Here is a 20,090-nt window from a genome sequence, read left to right as displayed (position 1 = left end):
TCCAAGAGTGACTTTCAAAAAATCAGAGGTGAGCAAATGGAGAGCTAAATCAAGAAAAAATGGCACCTTGCTTTGGCACTAGAGTCTTGTAAGATAAAATTGTTAAAATTTCAGCTGCAAGTGTATGTTACTGTGGACATACTTGTTATGGGACTGTCCTTGAGTTTAGTTCCCAAAGTAATTGAGATTTCATTAAAACCTCTAGGTAAGTCTGAAAGTGTCACAGGACTTTCTACCTCAAGCTGGTCCCACATAAGAAGTGCTCCCCCTGTATTATTTAATATTTTTATATGTTTTACATTCATAAACAATTGCTATTTTAAAATAATTTTTTCAAGATTTGTTATCTTAATAATTCCATTATTTTTAATTATTATTCCATAATTCTATTATTTATAAAAGGAGCAATCTTCAGCCAACCATATTAAACAAAAAACAATAATTCCCAGGGAGTAGGGATCATGGCTTCTCTGATTGTACAAGATCTTAGGAAGAGCATACTTTTGAATGAATAAATTTGGACTTGCATGTTCAGTTGCTTCTAGAATTTATGTGAACAAGAATTATCCCAAGCTCAAGGTAACAAGATCCTGTCCAATCTTCGCAATCTTGTGTTTTTTTTCAAATAAAAGGCATACAAGCAGATGGTAATTTGAATTTTATTTGGTCCACAAGAAAATATTTTCCACAAAAAATATTGTAAAAATATATTGTAGTGTGTTTTATTTGGGAATACTGATGTGCCTTAGTCCAGAAATGTCAACTGTACAAAGTTGTGCTGCAGTTAATGTATTTTGAACCATTATTAGACTATCAAGTCAGTCACATCATACCCACTCAGATTAATCTTGTTTCCTGGAGAAAATATAAAGCAAATGTATTTTTAACTCCTAAATAGAAGTAAACAGTTTTGCAGAGTATGCCAGTCCCAAACTGGAGTGCCTTTATTACACAAAATGAAGTCAAAGAATCAAAGGTAACTTAGCTGGAAACCCACTGTCAGTGGCTCTAAAACTCTAGCACAGCTTAGCATAAATTTATTTTGGTGAAGAAGTCTTTATTTTTACAATGTATTAGTATTGTGCCTATTAAATGTACATACAGCAGAGCTCTGGGGAGTTATCTCCCTCCATCTCTTACCAGACTGTAGCACTGAACAGATTTATTTTCTATTAAGGGTAAGTGCATTATTTATAAGGACAGCATCCTGTAAAAGAGATGATTTTCCTGGTGAGAAGCCATCTCCCTGTTGTTTGCTCTCCATTTGCTGCTGTGCCTTCCCTGAAGTGCCAGTGTCATGGAAAGCATCCTAAAGCAGTTGGAATTGCACTTGGGGCCACTCTGGAGCTGCTGGAATCTTCAGGCACCAGGGAATGCCAAGGTTGGTGGCTGCAGGTGGGGACTGGCTGGGCCACCAAGCAGCTGGTGCTGAGTCAGCCCGGGGGCAGCTGTGGGGCAGGCAGGGCAGCCACCCCACAGGGCAGCCACCCCACAGGGAGCAGTCCCAGGGGCACGTTCAGGGTGCCTGGGTGACCCCTCCTCTGGGAAATGCCGAGTGCTGATCACAGGGGATGCTCTGGTGGAACCTCAGCTGTGCTGTAACTCTCTCTGCCTGCTCTCAAAAGGGCATCTGATATTCCTGAAGAGTGTCAGGTGCTAAGGCCACATCCAGAGGAAAGATTTGAGACGTGGCAGCAGGAAGCACTGCAGCACCTCAGTGCCTGTAAGTGCCTTGTACAAGGGCCAGGGCAGATCCACCTCAAGGTGCTCTGACAGCGAGTGCAGTTTTCTACCCGCTCCTCACCTGCCTGGCCAACAATGGCTGTGCAGCTTTGGCTTTTTAATTACTGTGGTTAGCAGTGTTCACATTCTCAAGCCCACACTCATGTTAGAAAGGTTGGCCCTTTTTTTTCTTTTTTGTATTAAAGCTTTATTTTACCTAGAATATTAATATTTTTTAATACTGAGGTTAAGCAATATCCAATTGATATGTACTTGATCAGTGTTTCGGCTTTGCTTTCTAACTCACACTAATATATGGAGGTATTTTAAAGCAAAGAGAGTATGATCAAATATGTGCTGTAGAACTCAAAGGAACGTCACTTATCAGGAGAATTTAAGTGAACCATAAAACCTTGGTCCCACTTTGCAAATGGCTTTGAAGACGACTACGTAACTTCAAAGAGGACGACGTTAACAGCATAAGCTGATTTTGTTCCCTTTTCCAGCAAAAGCCTGAAACAGCCTTAATAGCAGGTCACTGGGAATCCAGTCTGGTCACTGGGATTTAATGGCAGCCTTGTGCTGTGTCATAGAGGAGCATTTTTCACCCTCCATTCCTGATAAAACCACTTCCCCATATATGTGAATTTCAAATACCTAAGTTTGTGTCACAACATTTGCAAAACAGCTCAATTCATAGACTGTCTTTCTACAGCATTTGACTTGGTCCTCTTTCTGCTTGCTTCCCATTGCTTGAAAAATCATGCTTTGGATCATTTACTAGAACTATGTGTACCTTTTAAAAATAGTAACAGCTTTAGCCAGTATGGAAAGCATTTCTCTATCAAATGAAAACAAAATGGAAAACATTTTGATCTAGGAAAAAGAACTATGTCTTTTCAACTGGGCATTACAGAGAAAAGAACAAACAGGTGGTAAAAGCCAAGCTGTTAGAAGGCCTTCACTTTGTATAAAGCATCAGCAACATTGTACCTTTGGGATGAATGAAACAATCCATCGGTGTCCTGATGTGTCTGTGGTGCACTCGAGTGCAGTGGGTCAGGCTGTGAGCCCTGGGCAAGCAGGGAGCTGTGTGGGAATGCACTGGGGGAGAAATGGAGCCCCTGAGCTTTGGGCCTAAGGCTTGGTCCCTAACTCTGCACTCAGGGCACTGCTCATGGATGGGGCTCCTGAGGCTCCTGCTGGCATTGCCATGGACAGGTTTTCCCATGGAGAAGCAGCAGCCTACAGAAGGTGAAGGAAGATGTCCTATCCCAAGGGTGATGCTACAGAGTGGAATTGCAGTGAAATGCAGCCACAGCTGCCATGAAGCAAACTGTCCTAAAGCACTGCCACACCTCTGAAGGTTCCTCTCACCAGTTACCAGCAGTAGTTTTTGCACATCTCTCTGGGTTACAGTAAAACAACAAAACCAAATCCTTCCAAACTGGCACCCTAACACAAAAAAACCCCAAACAAAACCAAAAAACCAAACAGCTTTGGTCTGAACACAGCACCAGATGTCATTTACCTATCTTACTGCAGGGTTTTAGAGACAAGCTCTCAAGCATTTACAGAAGCATCTGTTAATGATAATGCACTGCTTATCGACACTGGCACGTTTCTCACTAGTTCACTTCAATGGAAGGTGAATAGCATCATCATCCAAATGGCTCCCTGAATACTACTGGGGTTTGCAAAGCGCCTCCCATCACCTTCATTTTGTGATTTTACAGATTTGGTTAGGTCACAGAATCAAAAGTAAAATTTATGATAGCAGTAACCTTTGCTACATGCACACCTTGATTTCACTTTAGCGAAACGCAGACAAATCACCAAGCACGGAGAGTTCATCTCACCTACAGACAGACCACTGATCTTTTATGCAGAACACAGAAATAATCCACGTTTTGTCCTCTGTGGCAGTGCTTGTAGAGGTGCAGGGCAGCCACAGTCTTCTCATCCCCCTTTTAATGCTGATTTCTGCTCACATCCAACACGCACAAAGACAGAGTACACTCAACACATGGCTGACAAGGAATGACACTTGACAAACAGGTTCTACTGCGATCCAAGTGGTTTGTTAGCAATCCAGGCTGAAAGGCAGATTTTCTCAGGCTCTCCCTGCAGACACCTCCCCACGGTGATGCTCAGGGGACAGCAGGGGCTGTCCTGGCAGGAGGCTCAGGGCACGTCGCTCTCGATGAAGGGGATGTCGCTGTACTTGCTCTCGGTCACCGCCCACTGCTTGACCGCCTGCTCCAGGATCTCCCGGGAGAGCCGGTGCGCGTAGTCCAGCACGGCAGCGCTCGAGGGCCCCTTCTCCTCCGCCTGCACCGCCAGCAGCGACGACTTCTCCCCAGCACAGCCCTCGCCGCCTGCCCCGATGCGCTCATCCTGCACAGCGTTGGAACCTTGGAAGGCAGCCTTGGATTTGATGCATCCCATGGTACATTGGAAAATGCAGCTGCAAAAGTCAGTTCAGCAGCATGTTTGGATAACCTGGAAGCGGTTCCCTTGTTCGGTAGAGCGTTGCTGCTTCTTGCCAGTGGCTCCAGTTATTTTCAAAGAAGAGGACATCTCCTTTTGTGCTTCTTCTGAGGAAATCTGTCAAAACAGTGTTTCACATAAAGGCAATAAACACGTTACCATTCTCAGTGAGCTCAAAGGAAATGTACATTCACTACAGGCGCTTGGAGAAGCGGCTTAAGTAAATCTCTGCCCAGCGTGCGTAAAATGTTTTTATTGGTAACATCCATCTACTACAAGTAGGCAAAGTTTGACCTGAATTCACGCTGCCTTTGAATGCAATTCCCAGGACGGGATGTAGGCCATCTAGGAATGTAAAATATTATAAAAAGAATAAAGTCTGTCTCTTCCAAGCTGACAATGCGTTATGCTTCTCCTGAAACTGCAAACAAATGCTGTTTAGCTCCAGGGACTGCTGCTGCTGCTGGAAATAAACACCAAAACCACCCCAGAGCAGCACCACACAACCACCATAGCCAAAGTCCAATGTCATGGCTGTCACACGCCCTCTGGGCACAATGACACTAATTCCCAGTGTCATTCTGCTGTTGCTGAAGGAGGCTGGAGCAGGGCAGCCACCAGAAGGTATTCACAAGGAACAAGAGCTGGTTTTGTTTTTTCCCTGGAGAGGGTAGGGAAAGCAGCAGCAGCCTGCTGTGATCAAGGCAGAACACTTGAGAGCACAACAGAGCCAGAGCACCATTCTCACTAGAGCAGGACAGCTCTACACCCGGAGAAGGGAAAGAGACCAACAAAACACCTGGCAGGGTCCTTTTCGAGTCCTTTTCAAGTCCTCAAGATCCAGAGCTAGTCAACACCAAATATGGGTTTTGGTTTACTGGCCTACAAAGCTGTTTCTGGGGCTACTTCCTCTCAGGCAAAGCAGAATCTCACGCTACGCCTGACTTTGCCTGGCATGCGCTTACCCACTTATCAGAGTTAACAGACTGCCAGCCAAAATAAAGACTGCACAGCACAGAAACCAACTGTTCCCTGCAGCTTCACCCAATGACGTTGTACTAAGGTCAGCCAAAGTTAAAGATTTTTTGTAAATAGCCTTTGAAAACACACAATCGTGGCAAAGATGTTAAGCCTTATTTATTTCCTTTATACACTGGAGGAAATTGGGGCTCCAATCCAGTAGCCTGATCAAAGGCAAATATTTGCAGAGGAAATCAATCCCATTTGCAGGCAAATGGTGCTTCACAGGTAGGATGGGACTTCCCCAGTCTAGCAGCTGGCTCAGGAGAACCTTGAACTTATCCCAGATTCCTGGGACAAGCTCCTGTCCTCTCTTTGCTGCTTCATAAAAACCACTGCTACCTGTTTGTAGGGCTGAAGTGCAGCACAGAAGGAGTGGCTGGCACTCCTGGCAGGAAGTCAGTCCTAAAGGGCTCCAGAAAGCACCAAGTCCACACAAACGGTGCCACACCTTTAGCTGTGTAGCAGGACATTTCAGCATTGTAGAGGAGCATTTGTAGATCACCTCAGTGAAGTTCAGTGAGTCTCTTTGTGCACACTGACCTGTGCAGCACGTGCCCAGTGCTTTGGGACAGGCACTGTAGTCCACAGGCCTGTAACACAAACCCTGCTGCCAAGGGCAGACTTCTGCCTGCAGTTTTACCCAACACAGAGGAGAGCTAAGCTATCAGATTTTTATTTCAATATCTCATCAGTAAATGAGTAAAGACTGGATGGATAACTTGTTATTAGATGAGTAAACAGCAGGATTCCCTTATTACACAAAAAACTACATTTATCCCTATATCTATACCCATGTCTGTCCATAACATACACTGATCAAACTTACCATGCCTCCAGACCAGAGGCCTGAAAGCAATTCAGGTAGCTGAATAATTCAAAGCTTTAATAGTAATATCTTGTGAATGTCTAATTTCAATATTTACCATCAATAAAACATTAATACTAAGCACTTCCACTTCTCTTCTGGACAAATATGTAGCTCCAAGTACATGGTAAAGAATCACTGACAGCAGGTACCACCCAGCACTGCTGATGCCTGAAAGCTGCAGTCTTGATCCAGCCAAGGTAATGCACAGCTGCAGTGTATTTTTATCAGAGTTTAACCTTGACACTTTCCTTAAAATAGACTTTTCAGATTTGGATTTTTTCATCCAAGTCCGGAGCTATGGTTTTCCTTTTTTTTAAGTTTTTTAATGGAGGTCTGTTAAATAGAAGCTATCTTTAGTTAGGATTTTATCATTGCTTTCCTTGCTTTAATGTTTCCCATGTGCAGCTAGAGATTTCTCTTAGGGGACACCAGCAGATGAGTTAGTGTCTAATGGAAAGGACAGAATGGGAATAGAGGGAGGATAAACTTCTCCTTAAAGCAGGTAGGGAGAAATTCCCTAAGGTCAGCATCTTCCTCTGCAGAACTCACCACCTCTGCCTCTTCACCTGGGCCAAGTCAAATGTTCCTGGGACTGTCCTACACAGAGGGCAGGGTGGCCCAGCTTGCAGACAGCAAGGCAACTCACAATACATTTCAACTGTTCCAAATCAGTTGAGCTTCAAAGCCAAGTTATGGACCCAAGTTTAAATTCTTGCCTGTTGCTCATTTCATTCTTTACAGAGCTCAGTGCTTTCCAAGCCACTGCAGTGAGTGTTACAGTGCCTGGTCTACTGGAGTTAATAATTGTTGGCACAGAAATAATTGCAAATGAAGCTGCCCTCAACCTTTTGGCTGCTTCCTTGTTTTGCTGACAGCCCTTGCCTGCACACACATGGTGAAATGCTGTTTAAATCCTCTCTGCCTAACTCATCTCCAGAGTGTTAAGTTCTGACAGATTTTAACATCCCTACCTTTCCTCTCAATGCTCATACCCTGAGAGGGAAAAAACCCAACAAATCAGAGTAGCTCATTTTACTCCCAGCACGACGCTGCATCCTGAAACTGCACAAGGCCAAACTGTGTGATAGGAGCCTGCTTCTGTCAGTGCCCAAGCTCTGCTCTGAGCCAGTTGTGCCTCAGACATCACTGCAGAGATGGTTTGGGGCTCAGGCCAAGAGCTCTGCAGTTCCTCACGTGACAAAGCTGCTGGGCTTAGCTGGAGCCAGGGGTCAGCGAGCTCTGCTTGCTCTGCTCACTCTCAACCAGAAGCTAAAGCAGCACCATCAGAAACCAGAAATCATCTTCTCTTTTTAGAGACAGATTTTACAGTAGGTGAAATGCTGATTCATTCATCTGAAAAATATAGGCTACTAGTTGTGCTCCATTTTGCTGGATGCACAGTCAAAATGTTTTTAAATGCTTCATTTAACTTCAGCACAACACTGTGCATGACTTTAGTGGAAGTCTTGAAAACAATCGATTCTGTATTGGAATTGGAAGTTCCCAAGGACAAGTTCAGATGTTCTTTCACCTAATACTTTATTTACTGTGGTAATACTAGGAGAGAGAAAATTTTGAGGGGGTGGTAGCTGAACTCAGCAGGCACACTAGGGCTAAGCAGTCTCTTTGCCAGCCTGGCAAAGTGTTTCCTGCCAAGGTAAGCTCATTTCTACTGAAGGAAACAGAAAAATGGTGACAGGATGCCTGCAATTCACTATTAGACAATATGAAATAGAGGAAAAAAGCATTAATCACATAACTGCCATTAAAAAAAACAAATAGGATTTTTAAAAGCATTAAAATTCTCAATAAATTAACTGCAAAAAGGTAAATGTGCAATATCAAAAATTAAGGGTTTCACTGGCCTCTGGAATACACCAGCATAAGATGAAAACAGGCAGAAGAGCAAGCATTTTGCTGTTATGCAACATCTGTAGCCATCATAAGCAGGTAAGTTCCTGATGTCATCTACTTTTTTTCCATTCATGAGAACCTCAGGAAAAAAACCTTGAAGTTCAATATTACACTATAAGAAACTGCTTTCTGCAACAATTTATGTTACAGCAGTCACCAGATTAAAAATAAGCCAAAGTTTTCAAAGTAGCTTCAAAATGTGCAACTTTGCCCAGCTGAAGGCAGCAAGTAATTCCTGCTGTGACAGAGGCAAACTTGTGAGTTCAGATATGATTCTTCCTCCAGCAGGGACTTTCAGTTTTCCCCTGGGTATCTGCAGGAGAAGCTCAGAGTGCCACTTACCAGAACCACGTCTGTTTCTAACAGGTTGTCCCCTCGTCCCCAGGAGAGCACAGACAACTTCACGTCTGGGAGTCTGCAAAGGGAACCCAGGAACAGAGCTTAGCACCCTCCAGGACGTCAGAGGTGCACAATATTCACCAGCAAGGTGATGAATCTGTAGTGCTGGCCTTGCACAAGGCTGCCTGCCTTTTTTCCCACTCAGAACTTGACTTTGACAAAGGTAAAAGGATGATACAGCACTTAATAAATTCGATTGAATGACAGGCTGCAACAATTTACACACAGCACCTAATGCTGGGCTCAGAGTGGGGCCACTGCTTGGGCAAGTGGCTCCTGACCATCTTGAGGATGCCAACCTCTCCCACAGCAAGTCCAGGTCAGGAGGATTTCAGCAAGGATATGGGAAGGGTATTGTGCCCATCTGTTGCCTAACCTCAAAAGTTCTCTCCCATTTTCCCTTCTCCCTCTCAAAGCTTCTATTGAGACCTGGACCATCCAAGGACACAGGGAGAACAGTCAGACAATCCCAGTGCTGCCATTATCATGGGAACAATAAACTCTGGAACAAAGCTATTCAAAGCTGGACTTTGGGCAGGTGACCTACCAGCACAGGTAACCAAACAGCACTCGGGCATCTGCACCTCTGAACTGCACCCAATCACTTAAAATATTCACACCCTCCATGTAATAACAGAGAGGGAACCCAGAGCACCCCCTCTCCCTTCCAAGGTGGGCTGTAACTCAGGAGCACTCGTGGCACTGGCCTTTGGATCCTCTGCAGCTGTGAGCAGAGCAGCAGCACATAACTGGCAGAGGCATGAATCATTCACTCAGTGCACAGCATCCCCTCCATCCCTGCAGGACTCTGAGCTCCCTGTGCAAAGCAGCCCCAGGCAGAGGCTCCCAGAGCAGTCCAACCCACCAGGCCTTCAGTTCTGCTCTCCTGAACATCCAGCTTCCTGCAAATCCTACAGAGGAGATGCACTGCGTAACATTCATTAGAACAACTCATCCTAGGAAAAGGAAGTTTTAAACAGCTACAGTTACTTTTAGACAAGCACAATACCAAAGATTCTGCTGCCTCAGGCAATCACTGATACCCAAATATCCCAGAACAGCTCAGGACATGAAAAGCAAAAATTGAGCTCTCATTGCTCTCAGAGCCATCCCCTCCCTCTCCTGTCGCTTAGTGCCAACAAGAGATAAGAGCTACAGATTGAAAGGCTGCATGCAGCAACTGCAAACAACTGCTGTGCAGGATTAGCATGGAAGGGAAAGTCTCCTGGTTATCTGTCTCAAGGAACGTCCTGGAATTTCAAAGGCTCGGGTTTTTCCCCCTCCATGGCAAGAATTGATAAAGCTTTTCCAGGCTTCTAAGCCAGTTTCTAACTGAATGGGGGAATTATAAATTTGCTTTTCCAAATCAGGCAGACCTCTAGTTTACTTTAATAGGTTTTTCAATAAGAGCACAGCTGATCACAGAATCATAAATTTGCTTTGGTTGGAAAAGGCCTTTAAGATCAAGTCCTACCATTATCCCAGCACTGCCACGTCCACAGCTAAAACCTGTCCCTAAGGGCCACATCTGCACATCCTGGGCACCCTTTCAGTGAAGAATCTTTGCTAACACCTAGCCTAAACCTCTCCTGGCACAACCTGAGGTAATTTTGTCTGGATCTATTGCTTGTTACCTGAGAGAAGAGACTGAGCCGCACCTGCCCACAACCTCCTTTGTCAGAGTACTGAGTTATTTAATGGAGGCAATTTCCATGTCAATTTTCATCTCTCAAGCACTTTAGCAATGCAGTTAAGGAACACGGAAAATCTTCAAACTAGAGGAAAAAACAAGAGAGAAGAAAATGTTTCTTCTTACTTCACTTTATGATTTACATGCACAGTGCAAGTGGGGTGTTTTTGCTGCTAAATAGTACAGCTGTGTCAATGTGAGTTTTTATACTGACAAACTCTGGAACTCTAAAACTAGCACTGACTTAAAACAAAAATTAAAGAAGGCAAAAACCCCCATAAAATCAAGAAACAGTCTGGCCCCTCCGCAAGACACACACCCACAGAAGCCAGGAACAAAAACAAGTGCTTTCTGCACCATTCTAGCAATCTTACCCAAGCTTTGGGAGCAGCAAACCAAGGTGAAATACCAAAAGAAACCTTTGGGTGAAAATACCAGTAGTTCAGAGAATAGCAATGCCAATAGGTACAGCCCTCAGCAGCCACAGTGTTATTCTTCATCCAGGAAGAAGAAGTCTTGTTAAAAGCAAAGAACATTGTGTGCTTGGTAGCTGTCTAATTTCATGAAAGTAAAACTGTACCCAGTTGGCCTGTCCTGAAATCCTCCCTCCAGTGCAGCAGTTTACTCACCAGAGCTGCACACACAGTGTGAGTGCCCCTGTTCAACAACACAGCTCAGGGGGCAGCCCAAAGGCCATTGGAGAACAGGATGCTAAAAACCTCTTACAGGTTCTGTTCATATTTTATCTCAGTTACTTGTCCAAACAGCTGTATAGACTGCTGTTAGTCCAAATTTAGACAGAGATGTTTACAATGTATTGATGTTTTTTTCTCAGAATGTGTCTCAGAATACATGCACGCACCAGTACAGACTCTGCCAGACCACAGACAATAGGAAACATTAATTTAACTACCACAGGAACAGGAGAAGGATGCCTACCATTGATGGAAGCCTGTTTTCTAGGAGGGTAACAGTAAACCAATGGATTTCCTTAGCAATTAAGGCCTTGAAGTGAGGCTGGAGAAGAAAGGGCATGAAGAAGATTCAGGGCTTCTCAGAAACTCCATCTGCAGAAAGTTTAGCCAAGACTTAAGGAACCCAACTACAGAAACTATAGAGGAATGCCTTTGGAAGGGAAAGCTAATAGTGATAGAGGAGATCCAAAATTCTCCAAGACCCCAAATACAAAATAATGCTCAAAACCGGTGAGTGAACAGAAATAAAATACCAGAAATGGATATAAAGATTTTGATCTATATGTACAGCTGTTTCCTTGCCCTGCATCACACCAAAGGATGCAGGTCCAACACTTCTTTCAGCAAAGCCCACAGGTCTTGTAATTATCAGCCCCTCCCATCTGTACTAGCTGCAAATCCATGGTCTGAACACCATCCCCACAGCAAGGGAAAACACAAGGCACACCAGCAAAGGTGTCAGAGACACTGGCCAAGTCCCACACTGAGGTTAGACTGCTCTAAGGCACAGCCCTAGGCCCAGGCAGAGCAGCCTCTTGGTTTATTGCAATGCTCCAACGCTGTAACCAACTAGAGTGGAAACAGGAATTTTCCTACATATACCACAAAAGTTCATCCCAACAACTTAATTATGGAGTCACAGCCTTCCTACTAACAGTCCTCTTCAGGAACCCATTGAGACATTAAGCTGCTAACTCTCAGACTAAGGCTCAGGATCCAGCCTGGTTTGTAAAGGTGCATTACTGTCCTCCACAGGTGCCTGGCAGAGACAGAGCTGCAGACAATGAAAAGGGATGCACAAATCTTTACGAGCAAGAAAAGCCCCTCCTGCAGCTCTTGCTGGCTGCTGCCCAGCCCGGGGATCCTGCCAGCAGGAGCTGAGGAGCAGCAGCAGCAGCAGCTAGAGCGGCGGATCGGTGCCTCAGGCTGACAGGGTCGGCCTTTATTGTAGTGGCTGTCACAAGATTCAACCACGAACATATGGAGCTGCAGAGCATAAGGTATGAATGAGGGACACTGCCTGCCTTTGTGACACCCTCAGGAAGCTGAAGGCTCCGCTGGAGTAACACAAATGAAAGTCAGAAGGAAGGCGATGGTCAAGATCTGCCCAAGATGAACCACAGAAGAGCACAATAAAGGCAGCACACGACCCTATTCTGTTCTTTAATCTCCAGAAGCCAATTATAAAAAGGGAAATGGGAATTAGGAATGCACCAGGAAAGCCATCTTTCCACATCTCACATAGGAAGGCACAGGAGAACACAGCCCCACATTTTAAATCACAACTCTGTTACTACTGATTCACACAAACTGAGGAGTAAGTAAGAGGACAAAGTGAGGAGCAAACAACCAGATGCTCCAGCTGTACAAAAGCCACCCCGAATTGCAACAAAGAACTTTGTCAGCCTTAAAAATCACTCTGTCTCACGGCTCTCCCCCGGTATTTGTTTCCTTGAATTCCACCACTCCTGACGTGCCAGCTCCTGCTTCCAGCAGCTGCTGCCTTCGCGCCTGGGAAGCGGGAAAGGGCCGGGAGCCAGGCGAGGCAGCCGTGCCCGCACAGCCTGGCACCACTGCCAGCCCTGTCCCCCAGGACCCTGCCCGCGGAAACACCTTGGCCCCAGGGACAGGAGCGTCCTGGCTCTGCCCAACCCCTTGGACAACTTGTACCAACCAAGGTGATTTTAAAGCAAGAATGTTCTCAGCAGAACGTGATGTTCAGAAGAAAAACTAATTTGTATGTACTTGAAGGTTAAAAACGCCACTTTGTTAAGGGTACAGGATAAATCCCCGCATTTTTTCCTTTTTTAAAATGACTATATTTAGAAACCTAATTTGGATTGCTACTTACTGAACTATGAGAAAGCATAAAATATTTCTAAATGTTTAAGAATTTTTGCCATGATGGGTCTTGCATTATTAAATCTGTATTTTATAACATGCCAGATGAAGGTAACCTGCTCTGTATAAGAGTCAGTGTGGAAACCTGGAAAGGTGCTCATGGCAAAGCAGGGGCTGACAGACCCTCACATCACCTCGGCCGGCAAACACAGCAGCTTCACGTCTTCCCCACAGCAGGAACAGCGCTTGGAGAGAACCAGCCACGCCGTTCACCTTCCCACTCCGCATCACTCCCACCGCTGTAGCACCACCTTTCCTCAGGGTGCTCAGGGGGAGCGGCACCTCCGCTTTGCCCAGTTCGGAGGAGTCCGCGGCCGGCACCTCGCTGCGAGAGGATGGCAGGAGTAAGGCGGCAGCACCGCCGGCTGTCCTGACAGACCCCAGCTCAGAGCCCGGCTCTGTCTCCCCGCTCTCCGGCACGACACCAGCCCGAGGCGGCCGAAGGCCAGCGCTGCCCACGGCCCCGCGGGTGCGGCCGCGCATCCCCGCTCCCTCCCGGCCCCGGCGCGGCTCGGGGCGATGGAGCCGGGCACATACCGGCGCGGCGGGGCGGTGTCCGTGCGAGCAGCGTGCTGGAAGCGTGGCCCCGCCGCGCACGGTCCCCGGCCGCCGGGCTGCCCCTTCCTCCGGCGGTGCCCGCGGGATCCGGCCCTCGTCCCACCGACGCCGCCGCCTCCTGCAGGCTCCTGAACGGCAAAGACGCAAACCCACCGTCAAAGTCCATGCTGGGAGCGCCTCCCGGCCCCGCCCGGCCCCGCGGCGCTCGCACAGGTAGCGCCGGGAGGGCCCCGCGCCCGCCGCCGCTCCCGCCGCTCCGCCGGGCGCTCCCCGCCCTCCCCGGGGCGGCGGCGGGGCCGGGCGGGGCCGGGGGCGGGAGCGCCGCCGAGCCCGGGAGCGGCGGTGCCGCGGCCCCGACCTGTCCCCCGCCGGCACCTGAGCCCGGCCCGCAGCCCCCGAGCGCCCCGGCCTCGGCGCTCCCGCCCCGCCCGGGCACAGCCGCGCCTCAGCGCCGGCACCGGCCCTGCCATTTAAAATAAGGGAAAAGGGGAAAAATCACCCAGGCAGGAAAGGCGCCTCTCATTGGCTTCTCCTCCTTTAAATCCTCCTCCCTCTCTACTCGGCCCTAGTGAGGCACATCTGGAGTGCTGTGTCCAGGTCTGGGCTCCTCGGTACAAAAACACCAGGGGCTGCTGGAGAGGGTCCAGCAGAGGGCACAAAGATGATGAGGGATCTGGAGCACTCTCTTACAAGGAGAGACTGCGGGAGCTGGACCAGTTTAGTCCAGAGAAGAAGAAATGGAGAGGGGATCTCATTAATGCATATAAATATCTCAAAGGCAGCTGCCAAGAGGATGGTGCCAGACTCTTTCCAATGGTGCCCAGCTACAGGACGAGAAGCAGTGACCACAAAGTAAAACACAACAAGTGCCACCGAAACATGAGGAAGAACTTTACACTGAGGGTGCCAGAGCACTGGAACAGTTTCCCAGTGAGGTTGCAGCGTCTGCTTCTCCAGAGACATTCCAAACCCCCCTGGGTGCATTCCTGTGCTCCTGCTCCCCTGCCTTGGCAGGAGGCTGGATGCTCTCCAGAGGCCCCTTCCAACAACCCTAACAGTTCTGTGATTCTGTGAAATATGGAAAAGGTGTTCAAAGAATGGAGTTGCCATATAAAAGCTTAGGGCCATCACCATTGTGTGTTCCCCTCAGCCCTGGGACAGCACTGAGGTGCCAGAACACATTGAGCACACAAGGACCGGCGAGCTTTAAAGCAAAAGAAAACAGCGGAAGAGACTGGGGGAGAGGCCTGGGTGATGCTTCTCTGATTTTATCCTGTCAGGCAGCATCAAATCATGTACAACCACAGAGAAGTATTAATTATACCAAAGCTTTTTAGGAAACACCCCCACTCCAAAGGAAAGCTTCCAGAATGAAAGCTGAGCAAACTAAAATAGCATTTTCAATTTTTCAAAAATAAAAGCTATGCTAAAAATAAAAACTATTTAATAAGAGAGGCTGAAAACAGACACCCTGGGTAAAGCATTCCTGCTTTTGGGGAGTTCTTGACACTCAAACTACTGTACAATACACATGAGCATGCCTGGGCATCCCCTCTGGGAGGCTTTCACAGAGCTCACACCTGGCTGGGGCTGGCAAACAGCACCCCAGGACTCACAGGAGTCTCCTGGCCCTGATGGGACAGGCCTGGGGACACAAGACTCATGCTGGCCCTGGCTTGTGCTACAGCAACAGGCTAAAAGCCAGAGATGCTGCAGGGCTGGGCACTGTGCTCATGCCCCTCACTGCACTCAGCATTCACTTCCAGTGTCTGTGCTGAGTTCTGGCTAAGTCTCCCATCTATTTAGGCAGGTTTTATAGAATCAGAGAATCATTAGGATTGGAAAGGACCTCCAAGGTCATCAAGTCCAACTGATAACCTGGCACTGCCATGCCCACCACATTCCAAAACCGTGTCCCTTAGTGCCACACCTAATGCAGCTTTTCAATACCTCCAGGGATGGTGACTCCACCACTGCCCTGGGCAGATTGTTACAATGCTTGGCCATCCCTTTGATGAAGGAAATTTTTCTAATATCCAACCTAAACCTCTCCTGGCACAACCTGAGGCCATTTCCTCTGGATCTGTTGCTGTTACTTGGGAGAAGAGACAAAGCCATCTCACTACACCCTCCTTTCAGGTGGTTTAGGGAGCAAGAAGATCTCTCCTGAGCTTGCTTCTCTCCAGACTGGACCCCCCCAGCTCCCTCAGCCCCTCCTCACATGACTGACTCTCAGCCCCTTCACCCAGCTCTGCTGCCTGCTCCTGGGCACACTGCAGCACCTCAATGATTATTGCCAAGCAGGTCTCCAGTTGTCAAGTAAGTTTCTAACACATTTCCAGTCAGTCATTGCCTTGCCAAGGAATTTCTTGCAGTGCTTTCAAAGCCAAAGAAAACACTGCACTGGTAACATTCATCAAGAGAAGCACCACTGTAACTGTAGCTGCTGGTCACAGATTATCCATTGCATGCTGGAGGGGCTGCAAAGGGCCAGCACAGCCAGGGGATGGACAGGTACACAAAAATAAGAACAGCATCCCTCTGCTCCTCCAGTGGCTGAGAAACCCTCCCTAATCTGGAAAGCTGGGGGACAGGGAGCAGGCAGCCACCCCTGCATACACAACCAACAAAATCCAGCAGCTCCTTGTACAAAAGCACTGCCGCTACAGCTGTTGTGACCACCCAACAACAGCACACAATATTACACTCATTACTTGCAAACAGTCCACCTGTGAATTAAAAAGCCCTCATCTTTTACTAATTACTGCCTTGGGGCCTGGAGAAAGCATTGTGCTGCCAAGTGCTGGGTGCAGGGTTTGTACACACTACATGTGCTGTGTCATTTCATCCAGCTCTAATGGGAGCCATGCTCCCTCAGAGACCAAAGGCAGAGTTTCTGGAGCTGGGGTGCAACAGGAGACCAAAGCTCAACCTCAGGTCCTCACAGGTGTGATTTTTAAGTGACAAGTTCCCCAGGCAGGATTAAGCCCTTGGGCACTCAGCAAGTGCTGCAAGGGTTTACAGGGGCAGGCCTGAGGAGCTCGACCCAAAACCTGTTAAAGCTGGTGACACTTTGCCCTCTGGTTTCAAGGAGCTTTGACTCGGGACTTGCTGACCTGGGCAGAGCTTGTGCAAATGTTTTATTACTGTTTTAGCTCATCTGTAGGTGGCCAGAGGAGAAAAATCAAACTCCTGGCCCTGAAAATTAAAACAAGATGAAGTTTCGGAAAGGTATGGTCACCTTGCATTAACACAGTGGTATTGCTACAACAATGACTTTTAAACTACATCCTGTTTTTAAACAAGAATTTTGTAACTAAATTATAAATATCTTTGTATATGCTTATGCCTACTGTGCTCTTTATTATTCTAGCCTGGTTTCTAATGCAAGTTTCTACTTTTATCTTCAGCTTTTAAATGAATGCAGTTCCCACTGAGCATCTTGGTGCCGTGGGGCAGGCATTCCACAGGCTGCAGGCACAGCTGGTGCCTGGCTGGATCACTTCACTGCATCCCAATAGATAACAGTCTGGTCTAGTGCACTGCTCATCTCCTGTGCCACCACCCAACAACAAGCCTTGGCCTGAGCAGCAGCACCTCAGTGTGATGTGGCAGGGACAGGGAGCTAAGGAGAGGGTGATACATGTGACAAGAACCTCGAGCCTGTATTTATTTCTGGGTGCTAAAACAGATTTAGTATTTCATTAGCTGTAGAGCTGGCAAGACAGCTGATTATGTTGGGCTGAGGCAAAGCAGTCTGTTTTTAAATGCAGAGCATCCGTTTGAAATGACTACAGCCAGGCACAGGCTAGGCAGTCAATGAAATATTTAGCTGGTAAAGCATTTCAGTGTGCAAGGCTGGGGCCAGACGTGTGTGCTGTGATGTTAAAAACCACAATACCCAAATCTGAGGTGCCCCAGCCCTCAACATGGAGGCCTCAGAGGTGCAGCAGTTGCCCAGAAGCTATGGGGCTTCAAGGTCCCCACCCTGTGCCAGGGTGCAGAACCCTTGCTGGGCATGGACTAGCTTGGGAGGGCACAGGCATCAAAGCCTTTCCTGCAACTCAACTTGCCAGATAATGCTGCCTCTTGTACCCTTCTCCCAAATTTCAGTGAAAGCATTTTCCTGTAGGAGTGAGGAAGGCCCTCTCCCCTCCAGAAAAATAGTTTTAAAGCAGGTTTGACTTTTTGTTGTCATAAGACCTGGTATTTATTTTATTAGCTATTTTTACTCATTATTTGCTTATTGGAGTTTGCTAGTTCTTCTTACAATATAGGCCAAACCCTCTAAATTCTTGGCAGGTCCTGCTCTGTGTGCACATGTTCACCCCAGAGTGATGTGGATGCAGCATCAATCCAGCTGCAATGAGGGAAACTGGTGCAAACTGAACCACAGAAGTCAGGGAATGGTGTTAGCATTGGAACTGCTGGAATGATATCCAGACTGAAGGGTTCAGCAGTGCTGAAGCTTCAGAGGAACCAGGGTTAGGAACTGCTAACCTGCCTCTTTTGGGTTAAAATTTGTCACTTAACAACCTCTGCACCAGATGGCAAAGTTTTAATGAGTTTGTCCAAGGGTAACAGAATAAATGAAATCTGGTTTCTCCCTCCCTCTGACACAATTTTATAGTTCCTGCCCTTGCTACTCTTCACAGTTCCTCCACATCTGCGAACCCCTCTCCAAGCCTTCAATTCCTCTTCTCTGTCTCACACACCCACAATATCCTACACTGACTTCTGGACTACTCACATGCACTTCTGCCTCAGCTCCCTCCCATATCACCTGTAAATAGTGCCCAATTTCCAGTAACCCCAGCTTTCTTCCACATCTTCTCACCTGAGCTGTGTGGTTGGCAGCAGTAGCACCTGCTCAGGTTTTGCCAAGGTGCTGCTCAGACGCTCAGTCCATCAGTCCTGCTCACCATGATGCTGGGTCAGATTCTCCCTGCCTTTCCAACAGAAAGCAGAGAAAATACAACCATGTTTCCCAAGCAGTGCTTAAGTTCAATTAAGAACCCACTGATGTGGCATTCAAAAAAGGACTACAAAGCTCCATGAATTTATCCAAATCCAACCACCAATTCAATCCCTAGTCAGAGGTCACTGGTTGAAAAACTTGCTCTGTTTCTCAATTCATTTTTTAACTGTACCGACAGACCCTGGTATTAGGGAGGGCTTCACTGAGGCACGTATTGCTAATTCAGATGAGGAGGTAAAGGAAGCCATGACAAGCACTCTCTGCCCCAGGAGCTCCCCCCAGCATGCCCACAGCCACGTGGTGACTTTACCAAATCTATTTTTACGTGCAGTAATCCACTAACTGCATGGGTTGGAAAATGTTGCACAGTCTGACAAGAATCATTATAAAGTCTAAAGAGGTATGAAGCCCTGAAAACTTTTGTTATTGACTAAAACCTCCTAATAATCCAAAAGCCTTGAAGTTGTACCTGATATGCTGTGAATACATTCTAATAAGTATTTTAGTAGAGTTTCAGAATCAAGCCCATAATGCAAAGAAGGTCACTGCAACACAGCTTTATAGATTAAGGAACCACCATCTAAATAAAGGCTCTATTTTCAAAAACCTTGTGCATGGGAAAGGTGTTCTTTTCCTCAACTATGGATTTTTCTTTTGTTTACCTAATTCTTCTTTCATTATACACCACTCTCATCTGTTTTTGCTGTTCTACACACAACCAAGATTTACCAAAGCCTTTTCTCAGAGCTTTTATTCTCTTAAAAACATTTCCTTGGTGTTTGCAAACAGGTTGATTTAAAGCAAGGACAAATACGATTGCAGGATGCCCCAGCACATGCCATGGCAGTCCCTCAGTGCTGCCCTAGTTTTCAACTCTGTTACTACCAAAAGTAAATGACAGCGGGGATTGCACGACTGCTCCAAACCTTAGGGCACAACATTGATTTCTAGATCATGATTATTTTTGGAATGTCCCATCCTCCTACTCTGAAAAAAAGGTTTGATAGCTTTTACAGTTAAGTTAAAATACAATAGAATATAGAGGTAAAGTCTAATTCCACTCTCTTGTATGAAGAGATCCTGAATATTTAAAATAGGTTTAGCACATTGCTATTAGTTTAACTTCTTTTGGTGTTAGCTGGATGTGCATGTACTGCTATAATTCAAAGGAAAAACAAAATCAGTGTGTGCACTGAACTTTATACCCATTAAACAACTCCCAGCACTTTGTAATTATCACAATGAGACATTTGGGGAAGAACTTTTTTTTTTCAATGATAAAATACCTCATTTAGCAGCAGAATTTGAAGAACATGCTCAGTTTCACTCATGTACTTACACATCAGTGTATCCTGCAGGACTTTATTGGATAGGGGCTGAGTTGCAGAAATTCATTTCATCCAGTCAGCAACACCTGTGCAAAGATATTTAGAACTGCTTAAGTCACCATATTTGCAAAATTTTCCAGGAAAAAACCCAGCATTATATACTTAGAATTTGTCTGGTTGCTTAAAAATGTGCTAAGAAGATAATTATGACAAAGTTACACTATAAAGGCACTCTGCTCAAAAA

General features: G+C 46.6%; 1 protein-coding gene across 5 annotated transcripts; it reads right to left on the bottom strand.

The window, feature by feature from the left end:
• Nucleotides 1–645: 645 nt before the first annotated feature.
• C7H2orf88 (chromosome 7 C2orf88 homolog) lies at nt 646–19,876 on the bottom strand. 5 transcript variants are annotated; one of them, XM_066553530.1, is made up of 3 exons: nt 19,858–19,876; nt 8,360–8,432; nt 646–4,329 (listed from the first exon to the last, which is right to left on the bottom strand). In XM_066553530.1, exon 3 carries the CDS (start codon nt 4,168–4,170, stop codon nt 3,907–3,909), a length of 264 nt encoding a protein of 87 aa, XP_066409627.1. In that variant the 5' UTR covers nt 4,171–4,329; nt 8,360–8,432; nt 19,858–19,876; the 3' UTR covers nt 646–3,906. The 5 variants fall into 5 exon arrangements, with proteins under 5 accessions (XP_066409627.1, XP_066409628.1, XP_066409626.1 ...); XM_066553531.1 differs by lacking the exon at nt 19,858–19,876 and adding an exon at nt 13,694–13,792; XM_066553529.1 differs by lacking the exon at nt 19,858–19,876 and adding an exon at nt 13,520–13,663.
• Nucleotides 19,877–20,090: the final 214 nt, after the last annotated feature.

The sequence above is a fragment of the Molothrus aeneus genome, chromosome 7 (assembly GCF_037042795.1).
Source record: "Molothrus aeneus isolate 106 chromosome 7, BPBGC_Maene_1.0, whole genome shotgun sequence".
In the NCBI taxonomy this organism is placed as follows: domain Eukaryota; kingdom Metazoa; phylum Chordata; class Aves; order Passeriformes; family Icteridae; genus Molothrus; species Molothrus aeneus.
The sequence above is the reverse complement of the archived record's forward strand: the minus strand, read 5'-3'. Positions and strand labels throughout refer to the sequence as shown.

What these genes read in the sequence shown, in the direction of transcription:
- C7H2orf88 (XM_066553530.1), bottom strand. Translation starts at nt 4,170, where the DNA reads ATGGGATGCATCAAATCCAAGGCTGCCTTCCAAGGTTCCAACGCTGTG.